This window comes from Corapipo altera, unplaced genomic scaffold (assembly GCF_003945725.1).
Source record: "Corapipo altera isolate COAL_440 unplaced genomic scaffold, ASM394572v1 74, whole genome shotgun sequence".
Classification (NCBI taxonomy): domain Eukaryota; kingdom Metazoa; phylum Chordata; class Aves; order Passeriformes; family Pipridae; genus Corapipo; species Corapipo altera.
The window spans coordinates 1,370,741-1,384,375 of record NW_020884934.1 but is presented as its reverse complement, the minus strand read 5'-3'; the positions used below and the strand labels follow the sequence as shown (position 1 = coordinate 1,384,375).

Sequence of the window (13,635 nt, the reverse complement as noted above, 5' to 3'; positions counted from 1 at the left end):
ACCACCTACATTCTTCGATGAATCCTCTGGGCCTTAAAATGTTCTACACACAAAACACTTGTATTAGAAGAGAGCCCTGGAAGATGCTCTACACAGCTTCCAATATTTTGTCACTGAAATAAATGTTCTCTGCTTCTTCCTCTCCCCTTTAAGATGCCCTTATGGTAAAGTCTCATTTATTGATACGATAAGCACCCATCCTGAGCTTAGAGTGCATTAGCATAAAAGAAACTGTTAACATTTGGGCTTTGTCTTTCATTTTCATTTATAAAAGGAAAGGGAAAAGATCCTGAAATAGGTTCAGAGACAAAAGATAGAAAACCCCCACGACATTAAGAACCCTTGCAAAGACACCCACATTTCTTTTTGAAAATACTCAATTCTTTCTGAAATATTTTCATTATGTAGAAAGATAATTGTTCAAGGGAAAATTCCTGAGAGTAATCATGATTTTACAATGTATTCCTCGCCACTGGATGTGATATTTGCCTTTCTTCCTTTCAAACACACCTCAAAAACTCCTTGGGAAGAAGGGATATGCTCATTAAGATCATACTTAATATCGATGCAATCCCAGAGGACTCACATACTAAACTGTGTCTAATAGTTTTACCATTCTACATTTGTTTTAGAATGCCACTGACATGCTTTTTAAAATGCACATTGTCTCTACAGAAGACCCTGCATTGTTTTGAGAGGGTCTAACTTTAAAGAGTTTCTGCCTGCTGGTTAATTCAATTAAAACAAATTGAAGTAATCCTTCTTTCTCTTGGAGAAGGCATTAAGAGGACAATGACACCTTCTATTTCTACTTTTTAAATATTAAATGGAGAGGGAATAATTGTTCTAATCATTGTTCTAACACAGTCAACCACACTCTGGTTTTACTGCTGTTCTCTTGGCAACTACCAGATGTCCATGTCCATTCCATACATAACAGCTGTTATCAGTTACTTAATCACCATTTGTGATGCACAAGAGAAAAAAATCACTTCAAAATCCAATCTTGACTTTACATAGCAATATTAAAAGATTAATTCTTTGGTGGAAAGAGTAAGAGTAATCACATTCAACACATTTTGTCAATAGTAGGCTCAGGCCAGAGTGATGAGAAAGCTAATTATGAGAACTAAGGCTTCTATAATAATAAACTATAACTTCAAGACATTTACAGTACATTATGATGGAATTGCAACTGACAAGTAAATTTAAAAGCAGAGGGAGATTCACTGCTTTACATTTCTGAAATAATATTGAAAAAAAAAAAGAAAAACAAAACCAACAACAAAGTGGACAAGAAAAATGAATTTGTTTCAACAGAGGTTCTTCTCTTGATCAGCATTTCCACGGAGTTACTTCTTTGATGAGAAACTTCAAAACTGTTTACTGTTAATTTGATGATTGAAACTTGATAAATACTTTGAGTGCAAGAGTGATAAATATTATGTGAGTGAGTCATCCCTATTCATGTACTCCTCAGGGAAGTTGTGTGACATCATCAATGGGAATCTGGATTGTTTAGTTACGTCGTGTTCTAAACCTGAATGTGAACTGCTATATGATGACTATCAATAAAAATGCATGAGGAAATCAAGTAAAAGAATTCATAAAATATGAACTAGCCCGGGAACTAAGCAGCTAATAAACCTACCAGGCCTTGGATAGAGTGATGGAAGTCATATAAAAAAAACCACCGTCAAGTAGAGTATTTCAACTTGTGCTATTCCAAATAAAGACTGTATTAAAACTACTGTCTTTTATTCTGTAATTGTCTACACCCTTGCAGACCTTACAGAATTACAACTGCATGTGTTTGACTCGCTGTACACTGTATTAGCACATGAACACTTTGCTGTCAAGACAACCCCTATGCATGCAGCATTAGGTTGCCTGGATTTTGCTAACAGAAACCAACGGAAAATTCAAACCAGAATCTAGACACAGAAGATATTGAGTAATGTACGATAACTTCATCTTAAATCATCTTACATGATCTCAGAAGTAATCATTTGCATATTCATCCAGGTTTGTTTGCAGGTTTCTTAATTCTGCCCATAACAGATCTGGGCTAACGAAAAAAAGAGTCTCACCAGAAAGCAATTACCTGTCTTCACTGATTTGTTGCATCAGTGACCACAATTTCAGACAAATTATAGAATCCCTACATAATTTTCATTAGTAGACAGGTTGCAAGCATTTGAAGTATAGGAAGAAACCACGTTGAGAAGGTTTGCCCATTGTTGGCAAATCTTGGAAGTAGATCATTTGCTCCCACACCGGGCACTATCCAGTGCCTTCTTGGAGCCGAGTACATTAAGGCATTAGATGCCATTTGCATTATCACACAGCAGGGGGCTACAGCAGCTACAATTCCAGGATAATCCTAACCTGTATCTGTACCCTATGAATCCAACGGAACTATTTCTATTGTTACAGTTTCTCACGTGGTACCTCTTGACAACAACAAGCTTACTCGTCAGGTTGCATAAAAGCAGCTCAGACCATGCACTTGAGTTATTCTAAAAACATGCCCCCCTTCAACTGATAAATTTTACCTGAGTAAGAATAAATTCATGAAGCAAAAAAGCAATCAGAATACAATAAAAAAGTAAGGCTGGCTGTAAACATAAATAACAGCTTAACCCCTTGGGACATCATTTAAGTACTCCAGAATCATTACAGAGCACAAGCTAAGAACAACTGCAGCCAGAGATCCTACTATTTTCACAGCAAACACTGGAGAGGGCAGAGCAGACTAATATCGTACCCGAACTCAGCTGACAAACTGCTTCTCAGCCCAACATGTTATTAGTCCCTCCTCCACCTCCATTGCTCCCCTTTCACAGCAAGCAGTTGACACTGGCCTCTTTTACTTCTTGTTTGCCTCCTTTCTGAAGGGACTGCTTGCTGCTAATGCTATTCTGTGCACAAGCTGAGAAGAATTATTTTATGTCCTCTTCCCTCAGCCGATGCTTCATCAATACTCAGGACAGATTTCTTAAACAAGTCTCTCCACAGACCATGCCAGAAAGGCACACTTCCATACAGGACACACGTCAGCTTGACTCTCTGTCACCTTGTGTTTAATTAGCTTCAGTTTCACCAACAGAAACCATCCATAATTACAGTCCAGAAGTGCTTCAAATCCTCAGAACACAGATCTTATTCACGTAAAAAGCTGACGAAAAACCTGCATCTCCCACAGCCCACAAGCAGAAAACTGGAGGATTCTATCAAATCCACTCAGCCACTTCACATCACAGTTTGGGCAAGTCAGTCAAGCCAGCAGCAAGAACTACTTTTAAATGCAGCTATAAAGTTATCAAAAAGAAATGTGTCTAATATGGTAACTGACTGTTATTTGTGTCAGAATAAATGGCAGAAACTGAGAAAACAACGTTTATGAAGTTGCACTGTAAGGTGGGCTGAAAGAATCTGATATTCTGTCAGATACAGTTGCTACTGAGGACAGTCTTCCAGAAAATATTTACTCCTCCATTCTCCTTTACCTTAGGAGAAAAGGATAGGAGAAATTACTTCCTCTCACTCCTGCCTGAGTGTTACAGGTTCTTTATATCCCCTTGAAGCAGCTCTCTGCTGAAGTGCAGTACACAGAGTGCCTAAGTATTTTTGATTGAAGTTTTAATCAGGAGCTGAAAAAATAATTGTGTGAGAAACTGAAGAGAGGGGAGATGTTTTACACACGCAGAGGGCAAGCTGGGTAATGTGTTAAGCATCGTTTTTGCCCATCTGCAAGGACAGGCCCAATCTGGCTGTTTTCACACAGTCGCAGTCAGGTTTGTATTACACCCCGTTTCTTGCAACATGTTTTTTACCTGATGCAGTTCACAGAGTTACATTCTGCCTGGCACGCTCCCTAAACTGCAGTGAAAGACATCACTGTTTTTAATCACTGGTTTACTCTCAAAACTGCGCTGCGCTGAATGCGGCTGATTGCATCTTAGGAGAGATCAAATCCTCCTCCTCCAGCAGCAGCCCCGATTTTATTGGTGACAGAAAGTCAGTCCAGACGCTTCCCACCCCCACACCCCCCCCAACTCCTGCTTGCCCCCGCTCCTTTGCAGGGCAATGAATTGACAATTCACAGGGAAATGCAAAAGGCAGAGAGGAGCCAGCCCCCAGGTGCAGCGCGCCGCACATGCCCCAATAAATAATCCTGTATAGCACCAACACAGCGGCTCCTTGTGCGGTGACGTACCGGGCAACCCATAAACATCGGGAAAGAATACAAATAATCCGCCCGACGGAACCGTCCTTCGCAGTTGCCCAGAGCACTCCCTTCCCCTTCCATCCCTTCTCGCCTCCTCGGTCGGTAACTTCCCCGGGAAGTGGAGCGGAGGGGACTCCGGGGGGGTCTGGATGATGTGGGGTGTGGGGGGTACGAGGCTCGTGTGTGTCGGGGAATCCAGGCGGCTGCCTGTGCCCCCGCTCCGGGCTTCCAGCCACAGCTCCCTCCGGAGATCGCCCGACACATGACGCAGCCATGTGAAACGCGAGATATATTAAACTTGACGTGAGATGGCACAACGGAGGTGAAAAAAAAAAAAAAAAGGGAAAAAAAGAAAAGAAAAGGAAAAAAATCTTACAAGGCCACTTAGTTTTAATCGACTCTTCGCTTCTCTCTCCCGCACCGAGACGCCCCGCACGCCGAGCGAGGGAAGGGCAGGGAGATGCCCCGCCGGCCAGCGGAGTTGCTGCGCGGTGGTTCCCCGACCCCCGGGGCCGCCGGCCCCCCGATCGTCACCTCCCACCGTGTGGTCCCCAAAGCGGCCGGGGGGCCGCGCCGTCGTCCCGAACACTGCTCAGGGAGGGAGGGAGGGATGGAGGGAGCGAGCTCCCGGCGGCAGCGCAGCGGGCTCGGCTCCCGGCTCGGCTCCCCCCAGAGCGGGAGAGGGCTCGGGAAGCTCCCGCAGGCACCTCGCAGCGCCTCGCGGGGGCTTCCCTGCGCGGCGGTCGCTCCATCCGACTTGGCCGGATAACGGGAATGAAGGGGAAGAGAGCGGCGGCGGGGAGGAGGAGGGAGAGGGGGAATATACATCCAGTCTGCAAACTAGCCGCAGGATGAGCCGCCTGGAGCAGGATGGTGAAGGGATCTGGCTGCTGAACCCGCGGCTCATCCGATTACCCTACGTGCAGATCTTATGCCTCGCACACAGACACGCACTCCCGGCGCCATCCCCTCCACCTCCGATCCCGCCGCCCCCCCCGCCGGGGAGGGAGGCACGGCTGGAGCCCGCACGTTCCCCGGGATGTTGTTGCGGCGCTCACGCCGCCGCTGCGGCTGCACCCGCACTTTCGGGGGCACGTTTTGCGGCGGGAGAGCGGGCGAGGAGGGGACGGGGGGAGCCGGAGGGGGATGAGGGGGTTCCACGAGCGACTGGCGGCGGCGGGGGAGGTGGTGGTGTAGGTGGAGGGAGAAGCGCGGAGGGCGAAGGAGGGCGGGAAGAGGCTGACGTTGGAAGGGCAGGAAGGGTTAACAGCCGTGCGGCGCTTCAGCGCTGGATAGCGCTACCCGGGCGGGAGGCTGGAGGAGCCCGGGGAAGGGGGGGAAGCCGGGAGAGGAGCGAGGGAGGGAGCGGGTCAGGAGTGGGGCGGTGGGCAGGGGGGGAGCCTGGGATGCCCCGGGCCGCGGCGGTGCCCCCCCCGGCGTCCCTCCCTCCCCGCGCGTGGGGCAGGGGTGGGGAGGAGGCGGTACCTTGTACGAGGATCCCGCAGAGGCTGTAGAAGCGCAGGAGCGCGCCGGGCTTCAGCCGCATCCTGGGGGCTCCCCTCGGGCTGGGTGGGCGCCAGGCACGCAGATCCGCAGCCTCCCGCCGCTCCGCTCTCCGGGCGCTTCCTTCCCCCCGCAGGAGCCGCCGTCGCCGCCGCCTCCGCCGCAGTGTCTCCCTCGCTGTATCCAGTGGGGTGAGGAGGAGGAGGAGGAGGAGGAGGAGGAGGACCAGGGTCGCGGGGGTGGACTGGGGAGGGAGGAGGAGGAGGAGGAAAGAGCGGCTCTCTCCGCTGGCTCTGGCGCTGCTGGGCAGGTTCAGGTTCCCACCGCGGAGCGGTGCCAGGTGCCCCCGCCGGCTCCCCTCGCCCCTGTCGGCGCGTCCGTCCGTCTCTCCGCTCGCCTCTCCTGTGCTGTCCCGTCTCGTCCCGTCCCGCTGGCGGGAGGAGGGGTGGGATGCGCAGGGACTCGGCTCCGCTCCCGCCGCTTCCCGGCGCGACACACAAGGGCACTCTGGGCTCGCCGGGCTCCCCCGGCCCGGCCCCGCCCACCGCGCACGCCCCGCCTCTTTCTGGGGAAACCACGCCCCCTCAGCCACGCCCCCAGCGCCACACCCCGGCCCTCCCCGCGCCGCGGCCACGCCTCCGCTGCGCCCTTGGCCACGCCCCCACCCGTGCGGCCCCGCCCCTCAAGTGGGTGCGTTACTGGCGTGCGCGGCAGCCCAATAGCCGGCGCCCGACATCGGCCGCGCGGCCAATGAGGCGGCGCGTTACAAAGCGAACGGGCGTTCCTCTGCGCCAGGTTCGCTGAGTGGCGGCCGGCTCGGACCAATCGCGAGGGGCGGCAGCCGCGCGGCCACGCTACAGCCAATGGGAGGGGAGAGCGGCGTGGAGGGGGCGTGGCCGGCGGCGGGCGCTGTCCAGGGCCGGTCCTGAAGCGGCGGCAGAGCCGGGGCGGCCCCGGCGGGTGCGGGACGGGTCGTGTCGGCTCCGAGCGGCCCCTCACTGCGGGGAGTGAAGCCCCTTCTCCGCCCTCTGCGTCTCCTCCCGCCCCCGTCCGAAAACAGCTGGTAAAAGGATGAGTCTCCGGATTCCTCGGAACACCGGAATTCCTGTGCAGGCGCCTTTCCCGCGGCTCCGCCTGTGAGGCCCCCGAACAATGGCAATAAAGAGCGTCCTGGACTTTTCGCGGTGTTACCCGGACTGTGAACGGCTTGGAGAAAGTTCTTCGTTTGGAGGGTTTCCCGGGAGGGTTGGGAGCATTTCCTGGTCCTAAAGCGCTTGTGGTCTAATAGATAAGGCTCTGAATGTGGTGAGGAACCCAAGAGGGCAGGCAGCCACTCCTGTTCGTGTGATTGGTGTTCAGCTTTAAGGGATCTGCCTGTGAACGTCCTGTGGAGGAATTGTGCTGCCTTATCTGGGAGAATGCAGGATTCCCGTGCACCCAAACGCCTGTAGTGATCAGGTGTTTCTCCTTGTTCTGGTTCCGTTCCTTTTCTGTTGAGGTTTTTACTGTGTGTTTCCCACAGTATCTCTCTGTAGTCCCGACAGTCTTTGAATCCAAAGAGCTTTACTTAGATAAGTGATAAAACAGTCTTTCCTGCAGGAGAAGGAAGCTCTTTAAAAGCTCATTTCTCCAAAGGGTCCATGGTCTCAGGTCATCAAGGAAGTGCAATCAGTTGTCAGCTTCACCTCAAAGAGCTTGCACTAGGGTGGGATCTGGAAAGTTATGTATTCTGTGTTCATATCTTCCACTTTGGCAATTAGCAAGTGGTGATTATACCTGGCAACAGTTGATAGTGCATCAGGTTTTATATTGAGTTCCTTCTATCTCCAAAAGAAGCTCACATAAAATACAGAATCAGATTACAGAATTACATTTTTATGTTCTGTCATTCGAATGCTTTTTTATCTAAGGAACCTCACATACATCCCCATGCCTTTGGTAGGTTACATGAACACAGTCAAAGATGTTGCACTAGAACGTCCCCTAGGAAGGGAAGATTTGAAGTCTGTCTCTAATGGACGAGTAGATTGGATGACACTTGTCTTACCTCCTTTTTTTTTTATTGATACTGAAAAAATACACAATAAGCAAAGGTTTTACAACTATACTCGGAGTAAAGTGCAGGTGTGGCAGTAATGACTGGGGAATGATTATCAAAATATTGTAGAAGTCTTACAAAAAGGATCAAACAATCATTTTTAAGGCAGCACTATAAATGTCAACAAATGCTTTTTTTTTTTTTTTTTTTTTTTAGTGGAGAGAGGAAATTAAAAAAGCAATTCCTACAAAATAAGCAACTTAAATCCTTCACTAAGGCAGGACTATAATCCATCCTGAAGTGCTTTTGCTTTAATTATGATAACTGACAGCTCTGTAGTTCTGACAAGTCATACTTTTGATTGTAGCCTTGTTCCAGGAAACATTATAAGAAAGATACAAGTGTCTTCCCAGCTTAGTGATTAAAAGGTGTAAAAAGAGGTCCCCTGGCAAGTGTAGGAATGAAATGCCTGTCTGTACATCATGGGGGCTTCCAAGTCTTTGCCACAGTAGTACACTTGGAAAAGCTGATCTGCATGTTTAGACACACCAGCTCACATTTTCTTCCCAGAATCCAGTAACATGGACATTACGCCACACCCCGTGTTAGAAGTATACCAGAAACACTGATACTCACCCTTATTTTCTGGTTCAAATGCTTCCAAAATGAGTTGGCAACATGTTGATGGGAAGCTGGTTCACCGGGAGTGGAAGTTAGCATTATTCCTCTGCATAACAGAGCAGAAATATTTACTAAACATTAGAAAATTACACTTGGGTCTCAATAAAGCCCCACCAAGCACTGCACTGCAGAGGAGTATCAAGAAGTCTTTTAACTGTATGTGCTGAAGTGACCTTTCTGTCCATTTTTCAAAAAGAGAAAAAATTCACAACAAAACCCTGTGATTTATCTGACTAACTATATAACTGAAAAATTAATGATTAAAACCATTAGAATCGTACTAGACATGATGTCACACTTCTTCTGATTAACTTAGCTGTGCTAATTTGACAGTTTAGGTAGGCATAGTATCACATCTTGTGACATCCAGTGGCAGCTGACACCAAACATAAGCAGAGCTTTGTAATTAGTCTGTGGAGCTGGAGCTCACACACAGCATGGCCAGAAGCATCGTTACTTCCAAAAAGACAACAGGGACTCTTCAGGAAACACACTTCAGAACAAAGCAAAGAGTAAACCTCTAAAATATTAACACAAGAGAACAATGAAAATCAGATGCAGAGGGTAAACATCTTATCAGAACCAGAAAAATGTTCTTCTGCACTATTCTGTTATTTATCAAGGTGATATGTACAAATATTCCTATTGCTAAGCAAAGCGAAAGAATTTAATTCCCAAGCATGATTTAGAAAGGATCCTCAAGTATTTCCTCTCACTGAATCAATAAATAAAAGTTGCCCAGCTTCCCATACACTTTCAGCATAAATCTTACATTACCTTCTCCTACCTGACAATTTTTTTCTTGTTCACTCAAAAATTAACAGACAAACTCTTCCTCTAGCAGAGCAACCAGCTTTCTTAGTCGTTCCCTTCCAATTATTTCCTCTTCATCCTTTTTTAGATGGCATAGATTTCACAGGTATTTGTGTATAGTACAAATCACTCCATGTCTGGGTCCACTACATGATCGGGTAATTTTCTTGCACACTTTTTTACTGCTGATAAACAAGACTTTGGGATTCTCTCTGAAAAGCTAAACTCCACCTCCTCTAGAAGGAGCCATCTGTATTGCACTGGGCCAATCTACCTCTAGAGTTTGCCTTGAAAGACAAGCAAAATCTGGAGGGATAAACATGTTTTTAATTATGCTCCATGATAGCATCAGTCTTCTATGATTAGGGAGAGGAAATGATGCCCAAGGAAAGCTTATTTGCTTGGCAAAATATTGTGGCTTTGTTGAATTCAGCAAATGGTGGAAGATGTAGAGATCATTTAAGGGAGAGAGAACCTTCCAATATTACAAACTGAGAAACATAGCTCTAGAAACACTTGCTCTGTGCTATGTTCTATAATACATACTTTAAAGTAAATTTTGTGTAATCTAGAGGGTAGTGAAGAAGTAGTCAAAATATGGTTGCAGAGTTCCAACAACAACAAAGGAGCCCCAGAGGAAGTAAGGTATGGAGAAGGCAAGCTGGCAGTGACAGAAGTTAGAGACAGATTCCATCCTGAGCTGCAAAACTGCTAAACACTCGCAAGCACATTTAAAATAGTAATTTGAAAAGTGAGACTTCTTTATGTGGCTCGATAAAAAAAATCCTGTGAGAAAACCCCACTACAGCTGCCACCCAGCCTTGAGGAATTATTTGGTTGGATAACAGCCACTTTTTGCAGCAGTCCTTAATAAGTCTTTAGTGCTTATATTTGCCCCCCTGTACCTGAAAACGGCAGCAGAGCTTCCCTCATGTGGGGAGTCCCTCTCCTGAAGAGAACACAGTGTGATCACAGAAAGGGCATTTCCCTGCCCAGTGCATCACTACTGGCCTAAGTCTGTGTATTTGCCTTTTACATCACCCTTTATCATCCTTCAGCAGCTGGAAGAGAAGAGTCGGGGTTTTGTTTGGTTTGGGTGAGAAATTTTTAGTGATGGAGGTGAGTTGGTGTTGTTTTAAATGATGTGGGTTTGCTTAAAGCTGATTACTAAAAAAAACCAAAAAAACCCCAAAAAACAAAACCCAGCAAAAACCCATATGACATTTACTTACCAGATGCCAGCAAAAATGCATTGGTTTGAACAAATACTGTAACTACTAATTTAGTTAAATCTATCCAACTGTGAAAATATATTGGCATGAATAAAAATATATAGACATGAAACGCATTGCACTTTTTTTTTGTTGTTTGGAAAAAAATTGGCTTCTGTAAAGAGCAATTGAAGTTTGAAAATATGCTGCCGAGAAGAAATGTGTTCATTTCCATAAAACATATTGGTGTGTAAATTTACAGTATGTATCTCTATCAGTTCCAGAGCAATATTATGAATTCAGTGAAATTTTGTTCTGTGTTAGTTAGTAAGATGAAACAAGTAAAAGGAATGGCATGCTGCAAATACTACATATAAAATATGTGTGAGATGAAGTCCCATTTATAAAGCAATTATAAATGTGAGATATTTCACAGACTTTGGGAGGAGAAAAAAGTCTGTAAAACAAAAAAACTGTCAATGTAATGCCAATGCAAAATAAACCAAGGTCAAACCTCATTGGTATCATTATCATTGAAAAATCCCTAATCTACATTTTGAGTTGGTGAATATAATTGCAGGAGAGAATTACCAATGGTGAGTGGAAGCAGAATTACCTTATTCATTACCTGACCTCTCATCCATATAATTTGTGGAATGAAGACATGGAGAAAGATGGTGCTGGTAACATAATTCTCCATACATTCTAGTTAGGTCTCCTTCCTCCTGGAGTAATGGATAATTAGCAAAAGTCTGTGCTTTTCTACACCTTCTAACTGTTAACTAAGAAGCAACTACTTGAAGAAATATTTAAGTTACCTACCCTAGATGATAAAATTGTAGTTATGTCCTTCCAGAGTTCAAGAAACATTTGGACAATGTTCTCAGGCACATTTTGTGATTCTTGAGTCTGTCCTGTGCAGGGCCAGGAGCTGACCTTAATGATCCCTTCCAGCTCAGGATATTCTATGATTCTATATCATCATACGGTTGGCCATAAAAACATATTAATACATGAATTAAATAGAGACTAATTGTGTTTTAAATATGCTTGAACATGTTAGCATATGGTTTAGAATACATCCTAGGTAACATCTTTGAAATATGTATTTACCCAGTTATCTATTAACATCTTTGAAATATGTATTTGTCCAGTTATCCAGTTTTGTTATTTCTGATGCTTTGCAGTTTTTAATTGCTTTGCATTTTATTACTTATGCAAAAATTATATTTTTAAAAAACTCTCTTGCACTCAGCTGAGGTAATAAACATTCAAAAACTTGGTAAGAAGGAAGTTGTTCATTCTGTAGAACATCGTGTAATCCATTTTACTTTCTTAAGAGCAGCTTTAATTACTGACACCAGAACATTTGCAATGGTTATTTTACATGTTCTGGTAATTTTTAAGGAGGCTCTAAACATTTAGATCCAACATTTGGGTTTTTTCAGACCCAGATTTTCATATCTTGTATTGAAAATATTTTCAAATACAAGTTCAAGTGTTTCAGCTGATCCAGAGTAAGATTCAAAAAACTGAACAAATATATTGGTTTGCCAAAACTAAAGACTCCTAAAATAATTTTTTCTAGCACTTCCATGCTTTAAAACAAGGTTCTAAGAATTGATAGGACCTTTCTGACAAGAGTATTTCTCTTTCTGTCTGTATGAAAATCAGTCCAAGGCATAAGCCTCAGGGAAATAAAAAAATGTACACAACACGAGTGTGTTCCTGGCTCACCTTTCCTCAGGAAAGCAATCCCATGTTTGATGATTACTAGTAGATGTGGTCTGAGAGACTAGAGTTGCCAAGAAGTGGGAAACAAATCCAGGTCTTTGGTTTCAGAGGTTTGTGCTGTTTTTTAATTGCTGACACAAGGCAGAATCAAAGGGATGTCATGTGACAAAAAAAAAAAAGAGATAGAGAGGAAAAATCTATAGGGGAGGAAGGTAAAATATATTTAGTCAAATTATATTGGGAGACTAGCTAAAGAGAAATACAGGTATGATGGAAGGTTAGGGTAAAAATAAGACTTCAGGTTGAATGGATGAAAAGGCTGGAATAACACAGAGGTTGAAATGTGGGGGAACATAAATCTTTAGTAAGGAAAAGCAAAGCAATGAAAACATGCTGTTGAGACCCCAGGAGGAAAGAAGTGTGTGATCACCCAGGCAATGAATTTAGGACAAGCAGAAGATTTGGGAAATACAAAGCGTAAGATAAATCTGAAAAGAGAGTAAAGCTTCAAAGGGGGACTGAGAATCCTTGAGCACAGAAACTGGACTGAGGAGCCACAGGATGGGGAGCATGAGTCAATACTAGAAAAGAGGTAACAAAGGGAAACTGTGTGGTGATGAAGAACCAGAAAAGAAAGTCCAACGGTAAAAAGAGATGAGAGCAGACAAAAGAAGACATGAAGTGTGGAAAAGGAAATCAAGATTTAAGTCATAGAACTTACACATCATGAGCTGAGAAGTCAGAGGAATGGGAAGGGGAATTCTAAAAGTAACTACTGGTGGATGAGACAGAACTAGGAAAATAACAAAATTTCAGGCTTTAAACAAAAAGAAGCAGTGTTGGTACCCAAATTGCTTTATAGGGCCTAAAACTCATCGTATCTCATTCTCATAATGCATGTGCTTTTAGTAAATACCTGAGATTCTTGATAAAGTGTATATGAGGTTACTCTTTCCTTTAGGAAATAGTAATTTACTATACTACTCCCTAACTGATGACCACAAAAGAAAAGGTGTCAGGTGGCTTTGAAGACACTAAGCCTTCTGGTGATGTCTGTGGACAGCATTTTTTCCACCTCATTCACTTTCATAAATTTTAGGAAAACACATACATGTACTGTATGTAAGTATCATAGAGTTAGGAAATGTTCATAATGAAAGAAATGAATTTATTACTTATACAATCTTTGTGTTGCTTTTGCATTTTCATATGATGAAGTATAACTGCATGATAGGTCTACCTTATGTTTTCTTCCATGCCTTGTCCATCCATCGGCCTGTTCCACCCCTCCTGACACAAAGCCTTGGTCCTATACAGCTCAAGGAGAACCTCTGGGCATGATTCTTGGTTTTGGGGAGAAGGAAGATTTTGATAGCTGGAATCTCTAATTCATTAACTGAAAAAAAAATGGAAAATATGTAAAC

The 13,635-nt window shown here is 44.7% G+C and overlaps 1 protein-coding gene across 3 annotated transcripts in view; it reads right to left on the bottom strand.

Moving 5' to 3' along the window:
- Nucleotides 1–6,389, bottom strand: part of CADM2 (cell adhesion molecule 2) — a 612,665-nt gene extending 606,276 nt beyond the window's left edge. For 2 of the 3 annotated variants that reach the window (XM_027660008.1, XM_027660010.1), the window contains exon 1: nucleotides 5,717–6,389. In XM_027660008.1, the coding sequence (XP_027515809.1) occupies nucleotides 5,717–5,777 (61 nt within the window). In that variant the 5' untranslated portion in view covers nucleotides 5,778–6,389. The remainder of the gene's footprint in view (nucleotides 1–5,716) is intronic. The other variant, XM_027660009.1, reaches the window with a different exon arrangement.
- Between the last annotated feature and the right edge of the window lie 7,246 nt (nucleotides 6,390–13,635).